The sequence below is a fragment of the Crocodylus siamensis genome, chromosome 4 (assembly GCF_052110815.1).
Source record: "Crocodylus siamensis isolate JL-2025a chromosome 4, ASM5211081v1, whole genome shotgun sequence".
Taxonomy (NCBI): domain Eukaryota; kingdom Metazoa; phylum Chordata; order Crocodylia; family Crocodylidae; genus Crocodylus; species Crocodylus siamensis.
In genome coordinates, this window is record NC_143398.1 from 226,636,922 (window position 1) to 226,656,707 (window position 19,786).

Below are 19,786 nucleotides of genomic sequence, written 5' to 3' on the forward strand. Positions count from 1 at the left end.
GGTCCAGTTTCATGAACGACGCGTGCCCCCAGCAGCTGGGGGGGGCACAGCAATGCTGGCAGCAGCAGGAGCATGGCAGCAGCGAGTGGTGAGCTCCTGCAGATGCCTCTGGCACTGTCAGTGGTGGCCGGGGGTGGGGGGGTGACCATTCACAGATGCTGCTGGCAACAGCAGCCAGTGGCGATTGCTGACCACCCACAGATGCCACCAGTAGTGTCAGCTATTGGGGGTGATGGGGTGGGGAGCAGCAACCACCTGCAGGCACCACTGGAAGTATCAGCAATGCCTTTTCTCAGGGGGTGCACCGCTATGCTCATGGGGTGCATGTGGACCTGCATGCACCCCCTACATGTTGCCAATGCCCAGTTTTATCATAGTTATAGAAATAAAATCATTGCCTGCTGGAATTCTCCATCCACTGCAGGGTGTTGAGGGCATATACCAAGACTAAAGCCTCTGACTTCAGAAGAGCCAACTTCAATTAACTTAGGAGATTAGTGGGGGAGGCACTGAGGGCCCAAAAGGTAGCAGATATGGGAGTCTATGAGGGATGGTCATACCTTAAGGGGACAATCCTCCAGGCTCAGAGTGTGACAGTCCCCAAGAGAAAGAAGCGGGTAAGAGTGCTCTGAAACTCCCATGGCTCAGCAAAGGTATTCAAGAATGCCTGAGGGCCAAAGAGAGGCATACATCTGGTGGAAGGGAGGGGCTATCATCAAGAAGGAATACTCTTCCTTGGCCTGTGACTGTAGGAGGGCTATTAGGAAGGCCAAGGCAGGGGTGGAGCTCAATCCAGCGACCAGGATTAAGGACAACAAAAAGTCCTTCTTCATATACATGGGGAGTAAGAAGAGGACACCGGCTAATGTAGGGCCCCTGCTAGACTCAAGTGGTAATCTTGTGGTTACACCAGACAAAAAAACCAAAATTTGTAACAAGTTCTTTGCCTCTGTTTTCTTGGACAGGGACCAGGACAGCTCTCCCACCAGAGATAGGGGCAATTTTGGGGATAGCACTGCCAGGCCTCAGGGCTATGCAGATGTAGTTAGGGATCTTATGGAAGGGCTGGATGTTTTTAAATCTGTGGGCCCTGATGCCCTCCACCCATAGGTGTTGAGAGAGCTGGCAGGGGTCATTGTTGTGCCCTTGGTCTGGCTATATGAGTGATTGTGGTCCATGAGCTAGGTGCCCAGAGATTGGAATCTAGCTAATGTGGTCCCCGTTTATAAGAAAGGGAGAAAGGAGGACCCAAGAAACTATAGGCCCATAAGCCTCCCATTGTTCTTGGGGAAAATCCTTGAAAAAATTATCAAGGATCACATCTGTGAGGGGCCAGCAGGGGAGATCATGCCCAGGGGAAACAGCATGGGTTCATCAAAGGCAGGCCCTGATAGACCAACCTGATGGCCTTTTATGACTAGGTAACTAAATCCCTGGATGATGGTGTTGCAATGGGCATAGTCTTTCTGGACATTAAGAAGGCCTTTGACACTGTCTCTCACCCCACTCTCATAATAAATTGAGTGACTGTGGCATTGATGCCTACATAGTTGGATGGGTCAAAAATTGGCTGATGGGGCACACCCAGAGAGTGGTGGTGGACGGGTTGTACTCGACTTGGGGGGATGTGAATAGTGGGGTCCCCCAGGGCTCGGTCCTGGGGCCTACACTGTACAACATCTTCATCAGCGACTTGGATGAGGGGGTGGAAAGGACACTGTCCAAGTTTGCTGATGACACCAAGATATGGGGAGAGGTAGGGACGCTTGAAGGGAGAGAGAGGCTGAAATTAGATTTAGACAGCCTACAGAAGTGGGCAGATGGTAACAGGATGGGCTTCAATGTAGATAAATGCAGGGTGCTGCACCTGGGGAGAAGGAATCCACAGCATACGTACAGGCTGGGGAGTTCCCCTCTTGTGAGCACAGAATCGGGAAGGGATCTTGGAGTCATTACTGACTCCAAGATTAACATGAGCCACTAATGCCTAACTGCAGCTAGCAAAGCCAACTGCACCTTGTCGTGCATCCAAAGATGCATCTCAAGCCAGTCCAGAGAGGTGATACTCCCCCTCTACACAACACTGGTCAGGCCACAATTGAAGTACTGCGTCCAGTTTTGGGCACCGCACTTTAAGAAGGATGTGGCCTGCCTTGAGTGGGTTCAGAGAAGGGCCACCCACTTGGTTGGAGGGCAACAGGGCAGGCCCTATGAGGAGAGGCTGAGGGACCTGAACCAGTTCAGCCTCAGCAAACGGAGGCTGAGGGGAATTTGGTGGCTGCCTACAAACTTGTTAGGGGAGATAAGCAGGAAATAGGAAAGGCCCTATTCCCCTCAGCAGCACCCGGGGTGATGAGGAACAATGGCTAGAAGCTGCTGGAGAATAGGTTCAGGTTAAAGATTAGGAGGAAGTATTTTACTGTTAGGGTGGCTAGGATCTGGAACCAACTTCCTAGGGAAGCGGTCCTCACTCTTATCTTGGGTAAATTCAAAAAGAAATTGGACTAACACCTGTCTGGGGTCATGTGATCCCAGCTTGTGCTCCTACCAGTGGCAGGGGGTCAGACTAGATGATCTGTTCAGGTCCCTTCTGACCCTAAACTACTTTGAAACTATGAAAATGTCCAATTGATATTGGAAGTGTTGCCCTAAGCAAGAAAGGCTAGCTCATTTAAATTCTGTTTGTGAAAAGTGATTTTTCAGGTATTAATAAACTTGCATCTAATATGTCATTAAAATGTACTACTCAAGTTAATAAAATGAAAAGAATTAAGTATGTACAAAATGTATTAAAGAATTTATTTAAAAGGTTGCTCTCAAATATGTTACAGATTTAATCCAAATTTACTTTTTCAAATAACCAGTTAAAATTAATTCTTAATTTAATATTTTACAGTGATTATCTAGATTTCTTCAATTTATGCATTTTTCTAATTCATAATAACAATGGGTATTTATAGATGTGCTCCAGGAGGCAGGGGGTGGGAAGGGGCACTTTAATTAGCACAGCTCTATGAGCCACACTAATTAAAAGTGCATGAAACATCACATGTATCAGCATCCCTGCACTGAAAAATGCCAGCAGAGTGCTTTGAACTAAAGCTCATCACACCAGCTTTAGTTTAAAGCACCCTGCCACCATTTTTCAGTGTGAGGACGCTGATACACATGACAGTGAAGTCTCCTGGAAAGTGGTAACTGCCATGGTCTGATGCACTGTAATTACAGAATGTCAGAGTAGCCTCTCTGCATGTGTCTAGGAGTTAAATGATGAAGGCAGTCTTGAACAGAATGCTGATATGAAAATAATCTTTGAACCTGAGTGTTTTCAGTATTATCATTTCGAAGGAAGTAGATTTGGTAAATAAACCTGTTTTCCTATGTGTGAAAAAAATAGATAAAACTTTTCATTCAAAATCTTTATTGAAATTATTTTTGCTTTTTACAGTAAACTTTTTTCCAGTTAGAATACAGATTTCATGTTGTTACCTTATCACTGAAAAAGGTTGGGTTTTTCATTTTAAATATAGGTCTTTTAAACCCTTCCTTCCTCCCCCCCAAAATAAAAAGTTTAAGTTTAATTCATCTAGGAATTTCTCGCTGAAAACATGTCAAAATGACATTTTTCATTGTAAAATATCATTTTCAACCAATCTTCGCTTTTTTTGTCAAGGTTTTTCACTTCAATTTTTGACCATTTAAAAAACAAAAAATCTTGAAAACATATTAAAAGATTAGCAGTTAATAGGCACAGACTTGTCAGTATTGGCAGACCTATCCAAAATACAGCTCTGTGCAAGTAAATGAGATGAATATTGAATTGATTTGAGATTATTTCTTTTAAAATAAATTCTTACTGCTACCTTGAGCATATCTCTTGAGAAGTTTGACACTTTTGCTTTGAAAACTTTGCAGATTTTTATTCACATCTGCCTCATGCTGAAATACATCTGGCCTAAAATAATAAAATCACAAATGTTGACATGCTACTGATAAGTTTTCAGTGGATTGTGCAATTGTATTTCATGTTTAAATTATACCAATAAACTTTATTTCTTGTGGTAACAAATATAAGATGACAGGTTGTATTTTTACCTTTTGATTCAATTACTATAGACTAAATTAAGACACCCTTTCAATAACATGCTGTGCTTTCTAGTAATATTTTATCAGATGTAAAGCATCATCGGCCACTGCTGTTATCAAGTTTCAGAGTATGCTCAGAGTTCATGAACTATTTTAAAGAAACTGTAGCCAACAGTTGATAGAATTTATAGTTGCTCTGTACATAGTGTTAATGTATAAAGATTATTATAACATTCAAAATTTTGAGAGAGAAAAACATTTCTTCAGATTGAAATGTAAACATAGATTTTCAAAACAAAATAGTTTGCAAACTTGTTACATCCAAGTCTATTTTATATAATATTTTTCACAGGTTAAATAAAGCAAAAGTAGCCCAATCTAAAGCTCAGAGGTCAATAGATTTGACTTGACTTGTCTTTGGATCAAGTGCAGTAGGGTTAAGAACTTGATCCTACACTGTAATTAGCAGTGATCCTGGTTTTCTCTGAAAAAAAGAATCCTCAATTTCTGCTTTAAAAAAAGTAACCTAAAATCAACATTCTTCCATGATTAAAATGAAATATATTTATATATATAAAGTGGTGTTTCATTTTAAACATGGAAAAATGTGGGTTTGATGTTACTTTTTTAAACCAAAAATTGAGGATTTTTTTTTTTAATCAGAGAAACCCAGAATCCCTGGTAATCAGTGATCACAGACCCATTTGCAATATGTTGTCCCATTAGGAAAATCATACCCCATTAATGTTCTTATTGTTGTCATCTCTAATGCTCCCCACTCCACTACTTTCACTTTTCTAATAAGAGGAAAGAGCTTTAGGGCTAATTTGGGGGGATGCATTATTTATTTATTAACTCATACACAAGTCTGTCTCTCAAGTATCATTAGTAAATTTAAGAAAACTTTTCAAGAGAGTCAGATTGAGTGTATGCATGGTTAAATAGGGGGAGGAAGGGAAGTATGAAATTCTTATACAAAGTTCATAGTAAACCTCTTTAAATTAATAAACACTGTCAAGCTACAAGTCTAATTACTAATAGCCTTCTATGCCTATATTTAGGCCAAATGTTATATATGCCAATATCACCAATTTCTTTGTTTGGTATTTAGTGCAATGGCATTCAGTTATATAATTGTACAACACATTTTCAGGAGTTGCCAGCAGTCTGCTATGTAGATATATTCTAAGGTTCCTCCAGGTCAGCATTCAGGAACAAAGTATACAGCAGACACAGAAGTTTATCATAAGAGCTTCACTCGCTCCCCAGCATAAGTATATAAATATACCCATGAAATTCCTCTAGACCTTCTTGTTACCCAGAATGGCCTCATATCAAAGTGACTCAGAAGCTATGACAATTAGATGGATTTTCACAAGCATGATCTTCTTTGTCTTTCATCCTCTCAGAGGGTGGGGGGAAGCTAACTGAGATACCTGATTAAATATAACTCTGCTGTTCATCAGCTGCTGATAGATGAAGATTTTACAGCAACAAAAACTAGCAAACTACCTTGAGTTTTCTTTTTAATCAAAAATGTGTCCATAATATCCAGACTTGTGAACCCAGCATGAGGTTAACTTAAAACTGAATACAAAAAATGAGACAGGAGGAACTGGCTAAGAAGGAAATGTCAGACCATTGAAGTAATAATTAATTGAAAAATGAACCAAAAGAAGTTAGAAGTTCTTGATGTCAATTATCACTGCAGACTGCCATAAGCATGAGGAGCACATTCTGTAAGCATTGCTAGCAAGGACAGACAAGCACAAGCATTCAGAAATCATGAAGAAGGTTCTTAATGCGCCTTCATCCTGAATGAGCACTCAGTTCTCTGAGTTGATGGATAAAAGTACAGGGAATAAAAAAGGCAGTAGCATTTTGTGAGAAAGGACTACTCTAAGCACCAAAGTTCAGAAGACAATTCCAGGTTATGATCCTGACCAGCGGTATGTACTTTGTCCCTTGAGAGGGATATGATTTCTGAAGCTCCCTTGCCACTAGCTAACATAAGTGCCATTAGTTAACTCAGCACTCTGACTAGTGGTCTCCTGAGATACCTAACTCTCCCCACAAATTGTGCAGGAAGCCTAGGACCCCGAGTCAAGTTGTGGATAAGAAGTCAAGTTCCTAAAAATCTCTCAGCTGCAAATGCTGCATATAAATACATTTGTAGATCTCAACCTTAGTCTAAAGATTTCTGGAAGCTAATGTAATTCACAGATACATGCACATGAACACATGCATTCAAAGGTCATGGCTGTTGTATTTCTGCCATTTTTCTGCTTCCATGAAATCTTTCACAGTCCCTTGAGGTGGATTTAATCTCTGTGGCCTGTGCACCAAATTCTGGGGGAGTTGTACAGCTCTCATGGGAAGCTAGCCTCTTCATTGCTCTGTTTTAGTCAAAGTTGCCATGGTTTTACCAAAATTGTGCATTTGGTGGCAGTTGTAATGGGGGGAAAAATATGTTTGCCTCAACAGAGCAATTTTTGGTCTGATTATTCTCTGCCTTACAGTTCTTACTGGGCTGTGCAAAGTTTCAGGTGTTGATTCGATTTGGAGGAGATTCGGTCTGATTTGGTGGCCAAATCTCTGAATCTGAATTGAATTAGACCAATTTAAAGGTCCAAATAGGTTCAAAGTTCTCTAAATCTTTGGGAAAGAGTCAGAGAACTTTGATGATTTGGGCAGTCTCCGGTGGCTGCAGCAGGGAACTGCAACTGATTCTGAGCCAGTAAGTACTAGGGGTGGAGGACGGTAAGTACTAGGGGTGGTGGAAGGGGCCTGGAGGAGGGGACCATGGGGTGGGATCTCTGCCAGCTCCCACCCACTGCCTGCTCCCCCAGACCCCCGCTTGGTCCCCCAGCCTCCCCCCCATGATTGCCCCACCTACCTCAGCTCCCAGTGCTTTAAAAAAAAGCCCCCACTTACTGGGTACTGCTGGGTCGGGAGATGATCCCCGCTGCCCCACACTGCATGGGGGGGTCTACATGAGCCCCCCACCCCCTCCTCACTCTTCCAGCCTCCTGCCACAGGTGCTCCAGCCCTTTAAGAAAAAAAAAAGCATGGAGAAAAGCCCTGGGACTCACTGCTCCTGCAGCAGCCTCAGGGTTCTGAGGGCCTTGTGCAGAGCCCCTCACATGGTGCAGGGAAGTGGGGGGCAGTGGGCATCGCCCCCCACCAGCAGGAGTGGTGAGTTCGTGGGTTTTCTTTTTTTTTTCTTAAAGGGCCAGAGCTGGCCTGGGCGGGGCACCTGTGGGGGGGGCTGGGGAAGTGGGGGGGGAATCGGGGTCCTCATGCAGAGCCCCCCCATGCAGCAGGGGGCAGTGGGGATCACTCTTCCACCTGGCAGGACCTGCTGAGTCAGGGCTTTTTTTTTTCCAAAGAGCCGGGGGCTGGGGTGAGCGGGGCAGCCATTGCAGGGCTGGGGGGGATGGGCCTGCCTGATTCAGCTGAATCGAACTGGGACAGTGACTTGAATCACCGAATTGAATCACTGTCCCCCAAATTGACCAAATCTGAAGCAAATACTAGCCACTTCGCACAGGCCTAGTTCTTGTACTGAAAAAGGGATTCTATTATAAGTGCATAACACTGATAAATCACAATGCAAGGTGACAGACACAAGAAAATCAGTCCCTCAGTCTTTGTTCATTTAATGTTCCTGTTTTCAGAATCGCAAAATATTTCCTCCTCCAGAAATCGTTGTATTATTTCCTGACCCCAGTCCATTCCTTACCTCCTGTGCTAAATCCGACATAGGTATATACTTTTTTTAAGTAAAGTTAAGCCTTAAGCTTCTGCAGTAGTGCTCTATAAGCTAAATATCCGGAGTTAAGTTCCTGTTTCTTTTATCTTAAAGTGTTGTAGGATCACTGACATGGAATGAAGATGAAAGGATCTAGTAAAGGAGAAAAATACAAGAACAGTGCAGTATTGCAGTGGGACACTTTTCCATTTATAGGTTATGGTGCCAACCAAAAGAAAGCAGGTGAAGTCTGACAGGTTCAGTATAATTATCATTAGAACATATCAGGATATTTTCTGACAAAGGAATATCTTTTGCACATAGCGAATGATCTATTTGTCATAACATTGTTCTCGTCCCTGATTTTGGTATGGAAAATGTTGTATGCAAATATGAAAAAATATTTCTTAGACCCATTTGTTTGGAAAGAACTGGTATTAATTGAAGGGTCTCTTGATGGCTGATTGACTATTCAGCTCCCTCCAAGGCAACTTTGAACTGACAGATGCCACAAGAATTGGCTAACAGCAACTTAGAAGCAGGAGGATTGATAATACGAGATTTCAAAGGCATCACTAGATATATATAATAGCTCCAGACCCATCTCTCACTAGTACCAGCTCAAGTTACAATAATATTTTTTTCTTTTAAATTATGACACAAATTCTCTTTCCTATCCAGCTAGCATATAAGTAGGGACTAGAATTATATTGTAAAATGCTAGGGAGAATTTTATCGTTATAGGCATGACATTGAGCAGCCAAAAGCAGGTCTTTGAACTGGGCTCGGAAAGAAAGTAGCAAACTGATCTTAAGTATCACGGTAAAGATCAATGTTCCTGAGTTCATATTTTAACTCTTGCTTGTATTTCCTCTGTATTTTTGTGCAAGACACTTAGTCTCCCTGCCTGTAAACTGAAAAATGTTATTATCTACATTTTCCTATCTCACAGTGCTATATTAAGGATTAAATAACTGGGAAGTCATCTGTGAAAATTAAATGACATGGGGAGATACTGGGTAAGATGCAATATCTTGAGTAAAAAAATGTTCTAATGATGATCATAGCTATGTCTGGAAACTAAATCTGTAACTTTCTATGGTGCAACAAATTATAACATATGTTGGGTTAGTACAGACTCATCATTACAATGGTCTTTGTTGGTATTAATGTGAGTTTAATGTGATGTAATCACATATAAATTCAACTAAAATTTAGCATCACATTTTGCTTTGTGCTCAAGTTAGAATTCTGAGAACTTTTCCTGCAACATTAAGGAACATGTCAGAAATATCGTCAATCACGGATTTTTGTGGGTAATATTGGACCAACTGTAGAGTTGGGAGGGATATAGTCAAGCTTTCAGGTATGAAGGGCCCTTTCACAGGTCCCTGAGAAAGCAGATATAACTTGAGCCATAGAACAGAACAAAGGCCAGGGCAAAACTCCAGTGTAAATAAAAACATTTAGAGACTTAACCTTTTTATGCTCCATAATGAATGAAGAAAGATAAAGGAGAGAGAGACTAGGATACAGGTTGGAAAACATTTTTCACAGAAAAGTCACTCCCTTTCCGACATCACAGACCTCATGCAGAAGAGAACTTTACAAAAACACTTTCGAGACAGGATTCAGACCACAGTAGGCTGAAAAAAATTCAAACATGAGCGAGAAAGCATTTGACCCTTCAAAAGCAGCAGTCTTGAGAGTGGTGCAAATATAATAGGTTGAAGACTAAGGAAGCCAGAGTGAAACCAGTGGGAGAAATGAGGAGGGCAAGAGATAAATGAATAGAATATTTGTCAGGTGTGTGGGTTATCAGCATCTGAATCATGTGTACTAGAAAATGTAAGGATTTCTTGTTAAAAGTTTTGGTCTGTTCTTCTCATGTCTCTGCACCACATTTGACCATTTTGTTATTCATACTTATGCTTATTTATTATACTTTGTGAGCTGTTCCATTGTATGTGTGCCTTCAAGCAGCAGGTGTTGCATAGTCTGAGGCTCTGTGCTGCAGTCACAGGTGGTTAACCAATAAAAGTTTTGATGTACTACAGTGATCATGTTAGATATATATCTGCTCACCTAGAAATTGATGCATCCTATGCAAATCAGCCACAGATAGACTGTCACTCTGTGCTTTCAGTCTCTTTCACTCCATGGATTTCTACTGTCAACTTATTATTGCCTTTCTCCATCAGTCTCTTTGGCAGCACAGCAGGTCATCACTATTCACTCAGTGCTGCCTGGTATCTGTACACCTTCTATGGAAACAGTCCAAGCAATCCCAATCCAGTTTGTAAGTTTAATAGTTATTACCTAATAAAAGCTATTGGCTGTGTAGAATAAAACAAATATTTGAGAAGAAAATTATATGTTGGTTAGGTTATTTGATCCTTGTTTACTTGAGAAATGAAATGTATATGTCCATTTCATTCAAATTGTAATATTAAATAAACAGATACCATATTATTAGTCTTGCCTTCAGTTCCTTACCTGAGAGAACAGCTCCATTTAAAGTGATCTTTAGGGAAGGATTTTCATTTGGGCTGTAAAGAGGCGAGTTCCTTAAAAGGCAAATTTAGGGACAGGCTAGGGATATGAAACCAATAAAATAAAACTTGAATGAGAAAAATAGGAATGCTTTGGCTGCAAAAGTAGAAAAGGCACAAACAGACTTTTGGAAGGTTTTTCGATTGTAACAATAAGCAGCAGCAAATCAGGCTATGAATTTTGCATGGATAATTTATTATAGGAAGCATCTTCATATTGTGTAAAGTATATCTTTGCTTTTATAATAATAAAAGCTATCCCATTCATTGTCATAACCAATGGTGTGCCCAGGCTGGGGCAGCTTGTGGGGAGGGGTGGGAGCACAGGGGGAAAAAAACAAAAAGCCAAGTGCCACTGCAGCTGCAGCTGCATTTTTTTGTATGAGCAGCACAGTGGTCACCAGTAAGCCCACATATGGCAGCTGCTGTGGGTACATGGCTGTGTCATTACACCTCTGGTCATAACCTCCTGTGTCAGCAACACCCTAGAACGCTTGTATAGGAGATAGTAATCACAAAGTTAAAGTAAAGTACCCTAAGAAAATTTCTAGCTCTCAAAGTAAAGTAAGATAAGTAAAACCATTGCAAATAGGATCTATGTGCGCAAACTACCATCTCTCCGGAAACTGGTTTGGCCAGACACTAGGCGATGTAAATTAGAGAGCCCCCTGTTGCCAAGATGTACCAGGCTCTCAATCGATTTGTCTGGTGGGGATCAACACTGATCCTGCCAACAATAATGGGGTGGGGAGAGGGAGGGAAGCTGATGTGGGAGGCCATGGGGTGGGCAGTCAATCCCTTCTGCCTTAAGAAAATCCTGTTTGTCCTGCTGACTAGAGTGTGGTTATTCTATTGCCTAATGCATTGGGCTTGATACTGGGTGCATCTACATATTGCCATATGGCAACATTGCTATGGCACTGTGTTTTGGTACTTTCTTCTGGAAGTGCTAAAAGCATGGCATAGTAGCTGCCTGTACTGCCTTGTGCATATGGCACACGGTTAGATTTCGCCACTATGTTGCTGTAGTGGTGCACTATAACAAGGGGGGGTGCCACTATGGCAACGTAGCTGCTAATCATGTGTAGACCCATGTGATCACTACCTCACTGTAGCACGCTGCACGGTTATGCAGTGCATCACTACATCACCATAGGGTGACATGTAGACATGCCCACTGATAGGTTATTTGTAGCACAAGTAGCTTCAGCAAACATGCGAGAACTATTCTTCTTCTCCTTTGTGCCCATATAGATACAGCAAAAATGATACAATACCCAAACAACTTACGCAAAGTATTGTTCAGTGATTTTTATTCAGCACTAGAATTGTCACATGTAGATCAGCAAACTTTCATATTCACACTTGTCAGCCTAGGGCAGGGGTCAGCAACATCTGGCCCATGGAGTTGCTGGGTCCAGCTTGCAGAGCTGAAGGACTTTTGCCTGTGCCTTTGCCTCTGCTGAGTCTGGGCAGTGAGGAGCTGCAGTGGGGACAGGTAACTTCCAGCTGTGCTCATGCCACTGCCACTTCCCCTGTTCTCCCTCCCTTCTGGCTGCAGTATGGGTTCAGTTCCCAGCCAGTGAGCAGCTGCGTCAGGGCTGGACAGCTTCCTGGTATGCTGGATCTCCAGCTGTGGGGAGAAGTCATGGCAGCATAGCTCCCAGCTGCCTGGCCCTGGGATAGGTGTAAGCAAAGCCCCTTGCTGCTGACACACTGCTGAAGCTACCTCACCTTCATAGGACTGGAACTGGGTTGTTCTGGTCTACACCTTGTAATGAATTTGCAGGTTGTTGGTCTAGAGGGCTACTTTTTATTTTTTAGAGATTTATTAGATTAAGCCAATGGAGAGCCACACAGATGCAAGCCTTGCTAACTTGATGTTTGCCACAATGAAGAACTTGGATTTGGATATACCCAGGTGCCATGGATAAACTCGTGCCAGTGCTAATAATGTATCAGTATAACAGGCAGCTAACTTGAATAACATCTTTTATGTTATGTTTCTTGTGCTGCACATTCACTAAATTTAGTGGAGTTCGACAGTATTAACAACAGCTGCTAGAATACTGTTACTTTTTTCTGGCTTTCTGTAGTCATTGTATCATTTTTTTGATAGGAATGATCCTGCCTCAGGCAGGGGGGTTGGATTAGATGACCTCTGAAGGTCCCTTCCAGCCTCACTTCTCTATGATTCTGAAGTGCATCATCCTATGGATGAAAAATATGCTTTTTGGCAGTAACAGCTCTGGTAACAACCAGATACAAAAATTAGAAAATGCTGAGATGCTCAAAAGTCTGTCAGACATAAGACAGAGCAGCGAGACAACTTCATGACAGCTTTATGGCAGAATTATGAAGGAGTTTGGCAAGACTTAGAAGACCTTTCAGAAGACATAAAACAATCACCTGTAATCAAATGGAGGTGGCTTCACTTCTGAACCAAATAGAAAAAAAAAAAGAGACATTTCAAGGCACAGTTTTGGACTGAGCATTTCAGTAATTTATAATGCCCCTACTAGGCAATGATAGCAAATCTTAGTAGAGCAGCTCACCTACTGCCTTCTCAGGGATCATTTATGGCTGTCCTGTGAAAAGAATTTGGGAATTTTGACAACACTGCTAAGAACAGATGCAAGGCTGCTTCTCAAAAATATCAAAGTGAGCTTTGCCACACTAGAAAGAGAAAATTGAAGATGACTCTAGAGAACCTGAGGGCTTACTCCAAGGAAGGCAAATATTTTGTGCGGAAACATTCAATCCTTTACTTGATTATCTGCTGACTTGCCTTTGCGGTCGTATTGATGCATAATGGTAGGGACCTCATGCATTTGCAATTTCATGGATTTTGCAGATTCCATGAAATCTGGCATTGCCTGTGAAATTTGGGCCTGCAAAATAGATGGCAGGAGGGGTAACTTATGGAAAATAGAGTGCTGACTCCCTGCCTGCCTGGCAATCAGCAGCAAGGGGCAGAGCCATATGACAGACAGCCCCTGCAGCCAATTAGTAGTGAGGGGCGGGACCACTGGGGCCCCTTGGCCAATTACAGGCTTGGGAAGGGCCCTGTGCACTCCGCCCATGAAATGACTGCCCTGTGAAATTGGTGGGCAGCTGCCGAAAATTAGGTAGGTCCCTAATTACAGGATGCTGGCTGTCCATTTTGGAGTCATGTTTGAACTCTGCTCATTGGACATTTCTGCCAATCACAGGTTTGTAGTTGAACTTGCTGATGAATTTCCACTAGTAACATTGGATCATGAAAGCATTCCTCATGAACTTATATAAATTCAAGTTCTTTGCACAGGATGAGCCAGTTAAGTCTCTAAGCAAACTGCTGAAAGATTTAAGACAGTGCCTTTCATCCAGTGTCCCTAATGTGGATATTGCCCTGAAGATTTTTCTGACACTGACTATCACAAATGTACATTTTCAAAGATGGCTAGGATTTTAAAAAAAAGAGCTTAGATCAGGAATGTAACAGGAACATCTGAATGCCTTATCTCTTATGGCAGTAAAAGTAGAACTCGGTTTTGATGACACCTTGTAAAAGTTTTCCACCCTTAAAGCTCAAAAGAAGCCAGTCATTTGAAATATAATAAATACAGTACATTCTTATTCATGCCTTTTTCATGTTTGGTTACATATTTAATATTGAGAATTTTATATTGTGGGTAGTAGTGAGGCCAATCATCTTTGGGTCCAGGGCACCAAGAATTCTTAATTCACCATTGATAAAAACGCCCTGTTTTTAACAGTCACTTTATTGAGATGTTTCATACATTTGGGATGTAACTATATTCTGGAGGGTTTTGTTAAATTTAATTTATTAGTTTTAGAAATTGCATCTCAAAAGAAAGTATTAATGAGGTAAATGCTATTGTTATACTGATTCTTCTGGATTTTAGGCTCTTACCACTTTGTCATTTGCTTTATACAGATGGTATATACTTAATATAGTTTTAGCAGCGAGTTCTATGAAAGACTTCACTCGTAATGAAATCTATTACATCTGATGCTTGTCCAACATTATATACCAATCGCAAATAAATTATTAAAAATAATTTATTCACATTGATTACTGTGAAGGTTATACATGCATTGGTTAATCAAAACAAGCCCTCAAAAATAAAAAAAAAATCAATTGATGTGACAGATAGGAAAGATATGGATGTTGAAACCTCCCTCATGCATTTGTCTGTGTTTGAAAATCATTTAATAATATACCTATCTTTTTAAAATTTTTGCTTTGACTGAACATAACTAATGTTCTAAAAATTGAGGTTTGAACAGAGCAATAGTACATGTAGATAATAAAGCTTATAAGAGCTTTTATAGAAAAAAAGATCACTAAACTTATTTTATTATTTTGCTGAAAATGCATAGCTTTTAACAGTATACTGCATGTCATAAGTATGTTAATAACAATAGTGTCAAATACAAGTGGTGTTTTTCCTGTCTCTCACCCCTAGCCTGTGGTCCAGGAAAAATCAAAACTAAAGCCTACCCTCTGGTAAAGGTTTTCTCTAAATATTTTTTCTTTACAGAATTGCTTTCCAAATGCCAACAGACAAATTGCCAGTACAAGTGTGCCATTGCAAGGAACAGCACTGAATGTTACTGTGAAGATGGATATGAAGTAGGCAATGATGGAAGAAACTGCAAAGGTAACTAGGACGTGTTTTTTCCAGCAGCTGTAAGATTAAAGAGCCAGACCTCCAAGTAACTTGATGCAGGTGAACAATAGTTTCATTCAAGATCAGGGTCTGAATTTTATTTTAGGATAGCTTAAATAAGGCTTGAAAAATTAATCTAGCCCTTCTAGGACTAGATCAGATTTCAACTTCAGGACTCCTCAGGGGCAAATATAGATGCGCCTCCAAGAGGCGAAGCAAGCAGCAGCAGGATGAGCGATGTCAGTGAGCTGCTGGCACCCTGTCACTGCCGATGAGACTCCATACCCGTTTTGGTGACGGACCAAACTCGCCCATACGTAAGCTCCTGGCTTCTCTGAGCAGGGTCTGGCTTATGAGCCATATATTTAGACACTCCAAGACTGATTCAAGGAGAGTCTTTGACCTTTAGATTTAAATAGATTATTCAACCCTACGAATGTAATATAAGAATGTAACAAAGGAATTATATGAAAGATAATCATTTATTGCCTGCAATCCTTGCTGTGGCAATACAACACTACTTTTGAAATCTTGGTAAGTTTCAAATTTGTTGCTATGGTTTATCTAAAGTTATTTGTATCTTTTGTGATAGTTTTGTCTTTCCAATGGAATAACATGTTTGTGTCCTTGTTTTAATGTAAAATCTATTATAGACCACAAGAAATGTCCCAGTAAAACCAAATGTCCCTTTCTCAGGTGATGATAGTACCTACATCACCAGTGGGTGAATTATTACATGTGACAGCCAGACTCTTGACAGTGACATCAGGGATAGAACTAGTTGCCTGGTCTCCCACAGGTCCCCCATTAGCCAATAGCCAGTAAAGTTGAGGAAGCAATGTGTCAAGGAATGAAGGTGAATTTTGCTTCAAATTTATTGCACAATGTAACAGTGATCTAAACTGAAAAATAACCCCAACAGGATTTAGAAAGCTGAACATCAGGATTGCTTTGCTAACCATTTTAATCCTTATTTTGCCTTTTCCTGGAAAGAAGCATTATGCAAATTACTAGAATTTATTTGCATAGTTGTTTTAAGTGTTTATACACGAAATAGATGGGCAAGGTCTTCGTTGGAAGTCAAACCTCAAAGTTTTCTAATTATATCAAAGGCAGTAATTTCTACCGGATCTTCTGAAAGGCTTTATTGTCAAACCCAACAGCAACTAATCTTGAAAACTTGAGCTTCTGGTTTTCTGTTGTTCACTGGCATAATTTCATCCAACAGCTTAGATAAGACACACTAAGAAGATAATTAGGCCATAGAGGAGTTAGCCATACTTGTGAAATTCTCATTTGGGGTTGAATCCATCCACCATTTTTTATCCTGTTCCTTACATTTAGTTTCAATGTTTCCTTTAGATTTAGATGAATGTAATATATATGGGACCTGTAGCCAAACCTGCATCAATACAGATGGATCATATGCATGTAGCTGTGTGGAGGGCTTCGTACTTCAGCCAGATAACAAATCTTGCAAGGCCAAGCATGGTAAGTGAGATCTTTGCTTTTGTCGTTCTTCCTGATAAATGAGGTAGATGAAAATGGCCATGGCTAAGAATGATTTCCCTTTGCTTCCATACAGTGGCTCAGAATTAGACTTCCAGAACATTTTTTTTTAGTTGTTACAGGTTATTATAAAAATCTTAATAAGAATGCCTAATTAAAAACTGTTCTAGGGGAGTAAAATAATACTCTGTAAAACCTAGATTACTTCTCCAGTATAAACTTTACAGCTGAGCACAATTTTTTACCTATGAAAGAGAATTAAGGCTACCTTGGTGGCAGGGGACATTATCATGAGGTAATTATGCCCTTGGGATATTTAGAGACATGATATTCTGCCTTGCCTCTTGCAGTGTCCCAAGGGATTCATGTAATCATATTCATATTCATGTTATGCTTTATTGGTTACTTAATGCATATTTTCATTAGCAAATAATAAATTAAGCATTTAAGGGAATTAGTGAATTCTGTTTAATGAAGCCAAATTGTACAAAGTATTTCCCTAGTCAGCACATTGACTCAACAACCTATTTTTATTTTCTCATACAATCTGTTCAACTTGCTTAATGACCAAAGGCTAGCATAAAAGTATATTTGTGTGTGTCAAGATATAGAAATCCAAAGGAAAATGTGTTTTTGACTGTGCCAGTTGGCAGGCTTTTCCTATTACAAAATGTGAAGATGCTGTACCTTTGAGGCTTGAACTAGGAAATAACATGCACATTCGTTTTTTGGTTTAAACACTTCTAAGAGTTACTATTTAAAATATTAATAAGCTCAAAAAGTAAGACTTGTTTCTTATGTTTTATATTGATCCACATAGTATTGATCTGGATTAAAGAAATAACGCCCCCTCCCCTAAAAGGGGGGAAAATGCGTGCTACAAGCAACTCCATATAGAAAAAAAAATCTTATTATTCGTCCTACTGCCCTTCATAAAAAATGATTTTGGTAGGAAAAAACAGGTGCTGCCACTGATGCAGCGAAACAATCCAGAGCAAGGAAAACGACTTGGTTCCAAGACTGGTAATGAGGAGATTCTTTGACCTCTAGTTCAAAAATGAAATGTAGCCCAGTCTGTAATGACTCCATAGAGTAGTCATTTGTCAGTATTTTAGTGGCTTGTATGAAATGAGTTGATAGTTTTAGATCATACCTTACCTTTTTCTTTCTTTTTTTCCCCTTTCCATCCTATTTCACATCAGTTTTTGCCTTTGGCAATCTCAGTGTTGTAGGGTTACGGTGAGCGTGCATAGTCCTCTGTTCACCTCACTGATGTATTCCTTTGTGTAAGATGCTCAAGATGCTGAATATGTATTGCAAATACTGCATAGTAGCATGGAAGAACCAGTCTCTTTCTTGCTCTCTATTAGGATTCCCATGAGAGATTATCCTCTTCAAGTACTAGAGCAGTCTATAGTAGCCGCATTGGCACTCTAGCACTGTCCTTCCTTTAGGTGCATCTATGTGAGATGCTACGTTGCCGTAGTGACTAATTGCATTGACATAGCTAGTCACTACAGCGATGTAGGCTTGACAGGCATGAAACCATGATGCCAATGCTACTACACAGTATGGGTAGAAATGACCTGGGCAGTGCCAGGACTGTGCCCTCCTACTGTCTGGGTAGGGGGTGGCCCTTCTAATTAAAGGCCCACTATGAAGAACTTTCAAGGTTCCCTGCAAATAGGTTTCCTCAAAAACTCTGAGAATTAATCTCCACAGGACTTGTGCTATTTTCTTGTGCAGCTCCCAGGAATTTGGCAGCAATTGCATGACTGCAGAGCCTTGGTTAGATTTGTCCCTTAATGAATTCAGCATCTTGTTGCTCAGTACATTTAAATAGCTTCAGAGCCTCAGACTTGTGGCTACATCACACCTACTGGTAGAGGAAGTTAAAATAGCTTTCATAACAGCTGTGGGCACACTATGTGGTTTTTTTTCCCCCCAGTTCTTTTATCCAGAGCTTTCTTTTATGAATAAAGATTCAGTTAATAACTTATTCAGGAATGAAAAATTAGATGAAATGTATCTTTGCTGAATAGAGTTCTGGATTTTTTTTGTTTGCCAGGTTTTCATAGCTATACTGAAGAGTCTAAATTCAATAAAAAGAATATTAAAAAAAAACCTCAGGAAAATGTGGGTTTATTTCTTATATAGTGCAAAGAAGATTTTACATTTTAAAAATGATTTTGAAAGAAATGGCATGTAGTGTGAGAAAGTGATTCCTTCTTTGATCAAAAGCAGTGCGCCTGCATTGTGTTTATGACAAGCATGTGTTTCTGTTGTTTTAGAAAAAAAGTTTGTAACTCTTAAATTGACTTCAAAGCACAATATTCTTGTGAAGGCTCACAGATTTAGCTTTCATGATTTTAGAACCTTTTCATACTCTTTTAAGCATATTATGGATAGATCAACTTATATATATGTGTGTGTGTGCATGGGTAGCTAGCTAGCTAGATAGATAGAAAGAAAGACTTTGACTTTTTAATTACTTTATTCAGGGGTTCAGGGATACAACAATGGTGGCCGCTTGCAAAGCGAAAGCACAAACAACTTACTACCAACCCAAAAACGAGATCGGACAAGTCTCTTTGTCCTCAGATCCAGAAACCAACTTGGGCAAGGGAGTTCGTTTTCCACATGGGAGCCACCCGCGCCCATTTTACTGCCCACCAAAGTGCGTCCAACGCACACCAAATACCAGAGAACCAAAAGATCCGAGCCACAGACCGTCCGCAAAAGTGTGTCCCACGCGCACCAAATCCCGGGCCAAAAGAATCCCCGGAACAACCAAACCACCAACACCTCACACCGTGACACACTCCTTCGCTGCATTTCCCATCATGTCTCACATGCTACGCGGTCGGCGTGCCGGCCACACAGTCCTAAACAATTCCGACCCTGCTCCATCCCATCATACATGTCACACAACCTTCAACTTCCACACAACAGAGAGCAAAAAAGCAGCCTGGTGAGGGCCCAGGACACGGCAGAGCTGGAAGTCGCAGTTCGACACCGAGCCAGCCCGGTCGCCCAGACCGGTCATGACATCAGAGCGCGTATTTGAGACGGCCGTCCTCCACCCGGCACAGCGCGCCCTGGTAATGCAGGGAAAGCCTCGCTCGGGGCATCCTCAGTGCAGGGGACCTGGCCCGCCCGGAGATGCCAATGGGAGGGCAGCCCGGATGTCGCACAGGAGACGGCCCACGCTG

General features: G+C 41.0%; 1 protein-coding gene across 1 annotated transcript in view; it reads left to right on the forward strand.

Annotated features, from left to right (window-relative positions):
- Positions 1-19,786, forward strand: part of LRP1B (LDL receptor related protein 1B) — a 1,602,836-nt gene that overhangs the window by 661,011 nt on the left and 922,039 nt on the right. Inside the window, exons 4-5 of the mRNA XM_090045827.1 lie at positions 14,937-15,056; positions 16,428-16,556. Of these exons, the coding sequence (XP_089901953.1) occupies positions 14,937-15,056; positions 16,428-16,556 (249 nt within the window). The remainder of the gene's footprint in view (positions 1-14,936; positions 15,057-16,427; positions 16,557-19,786) is intronic.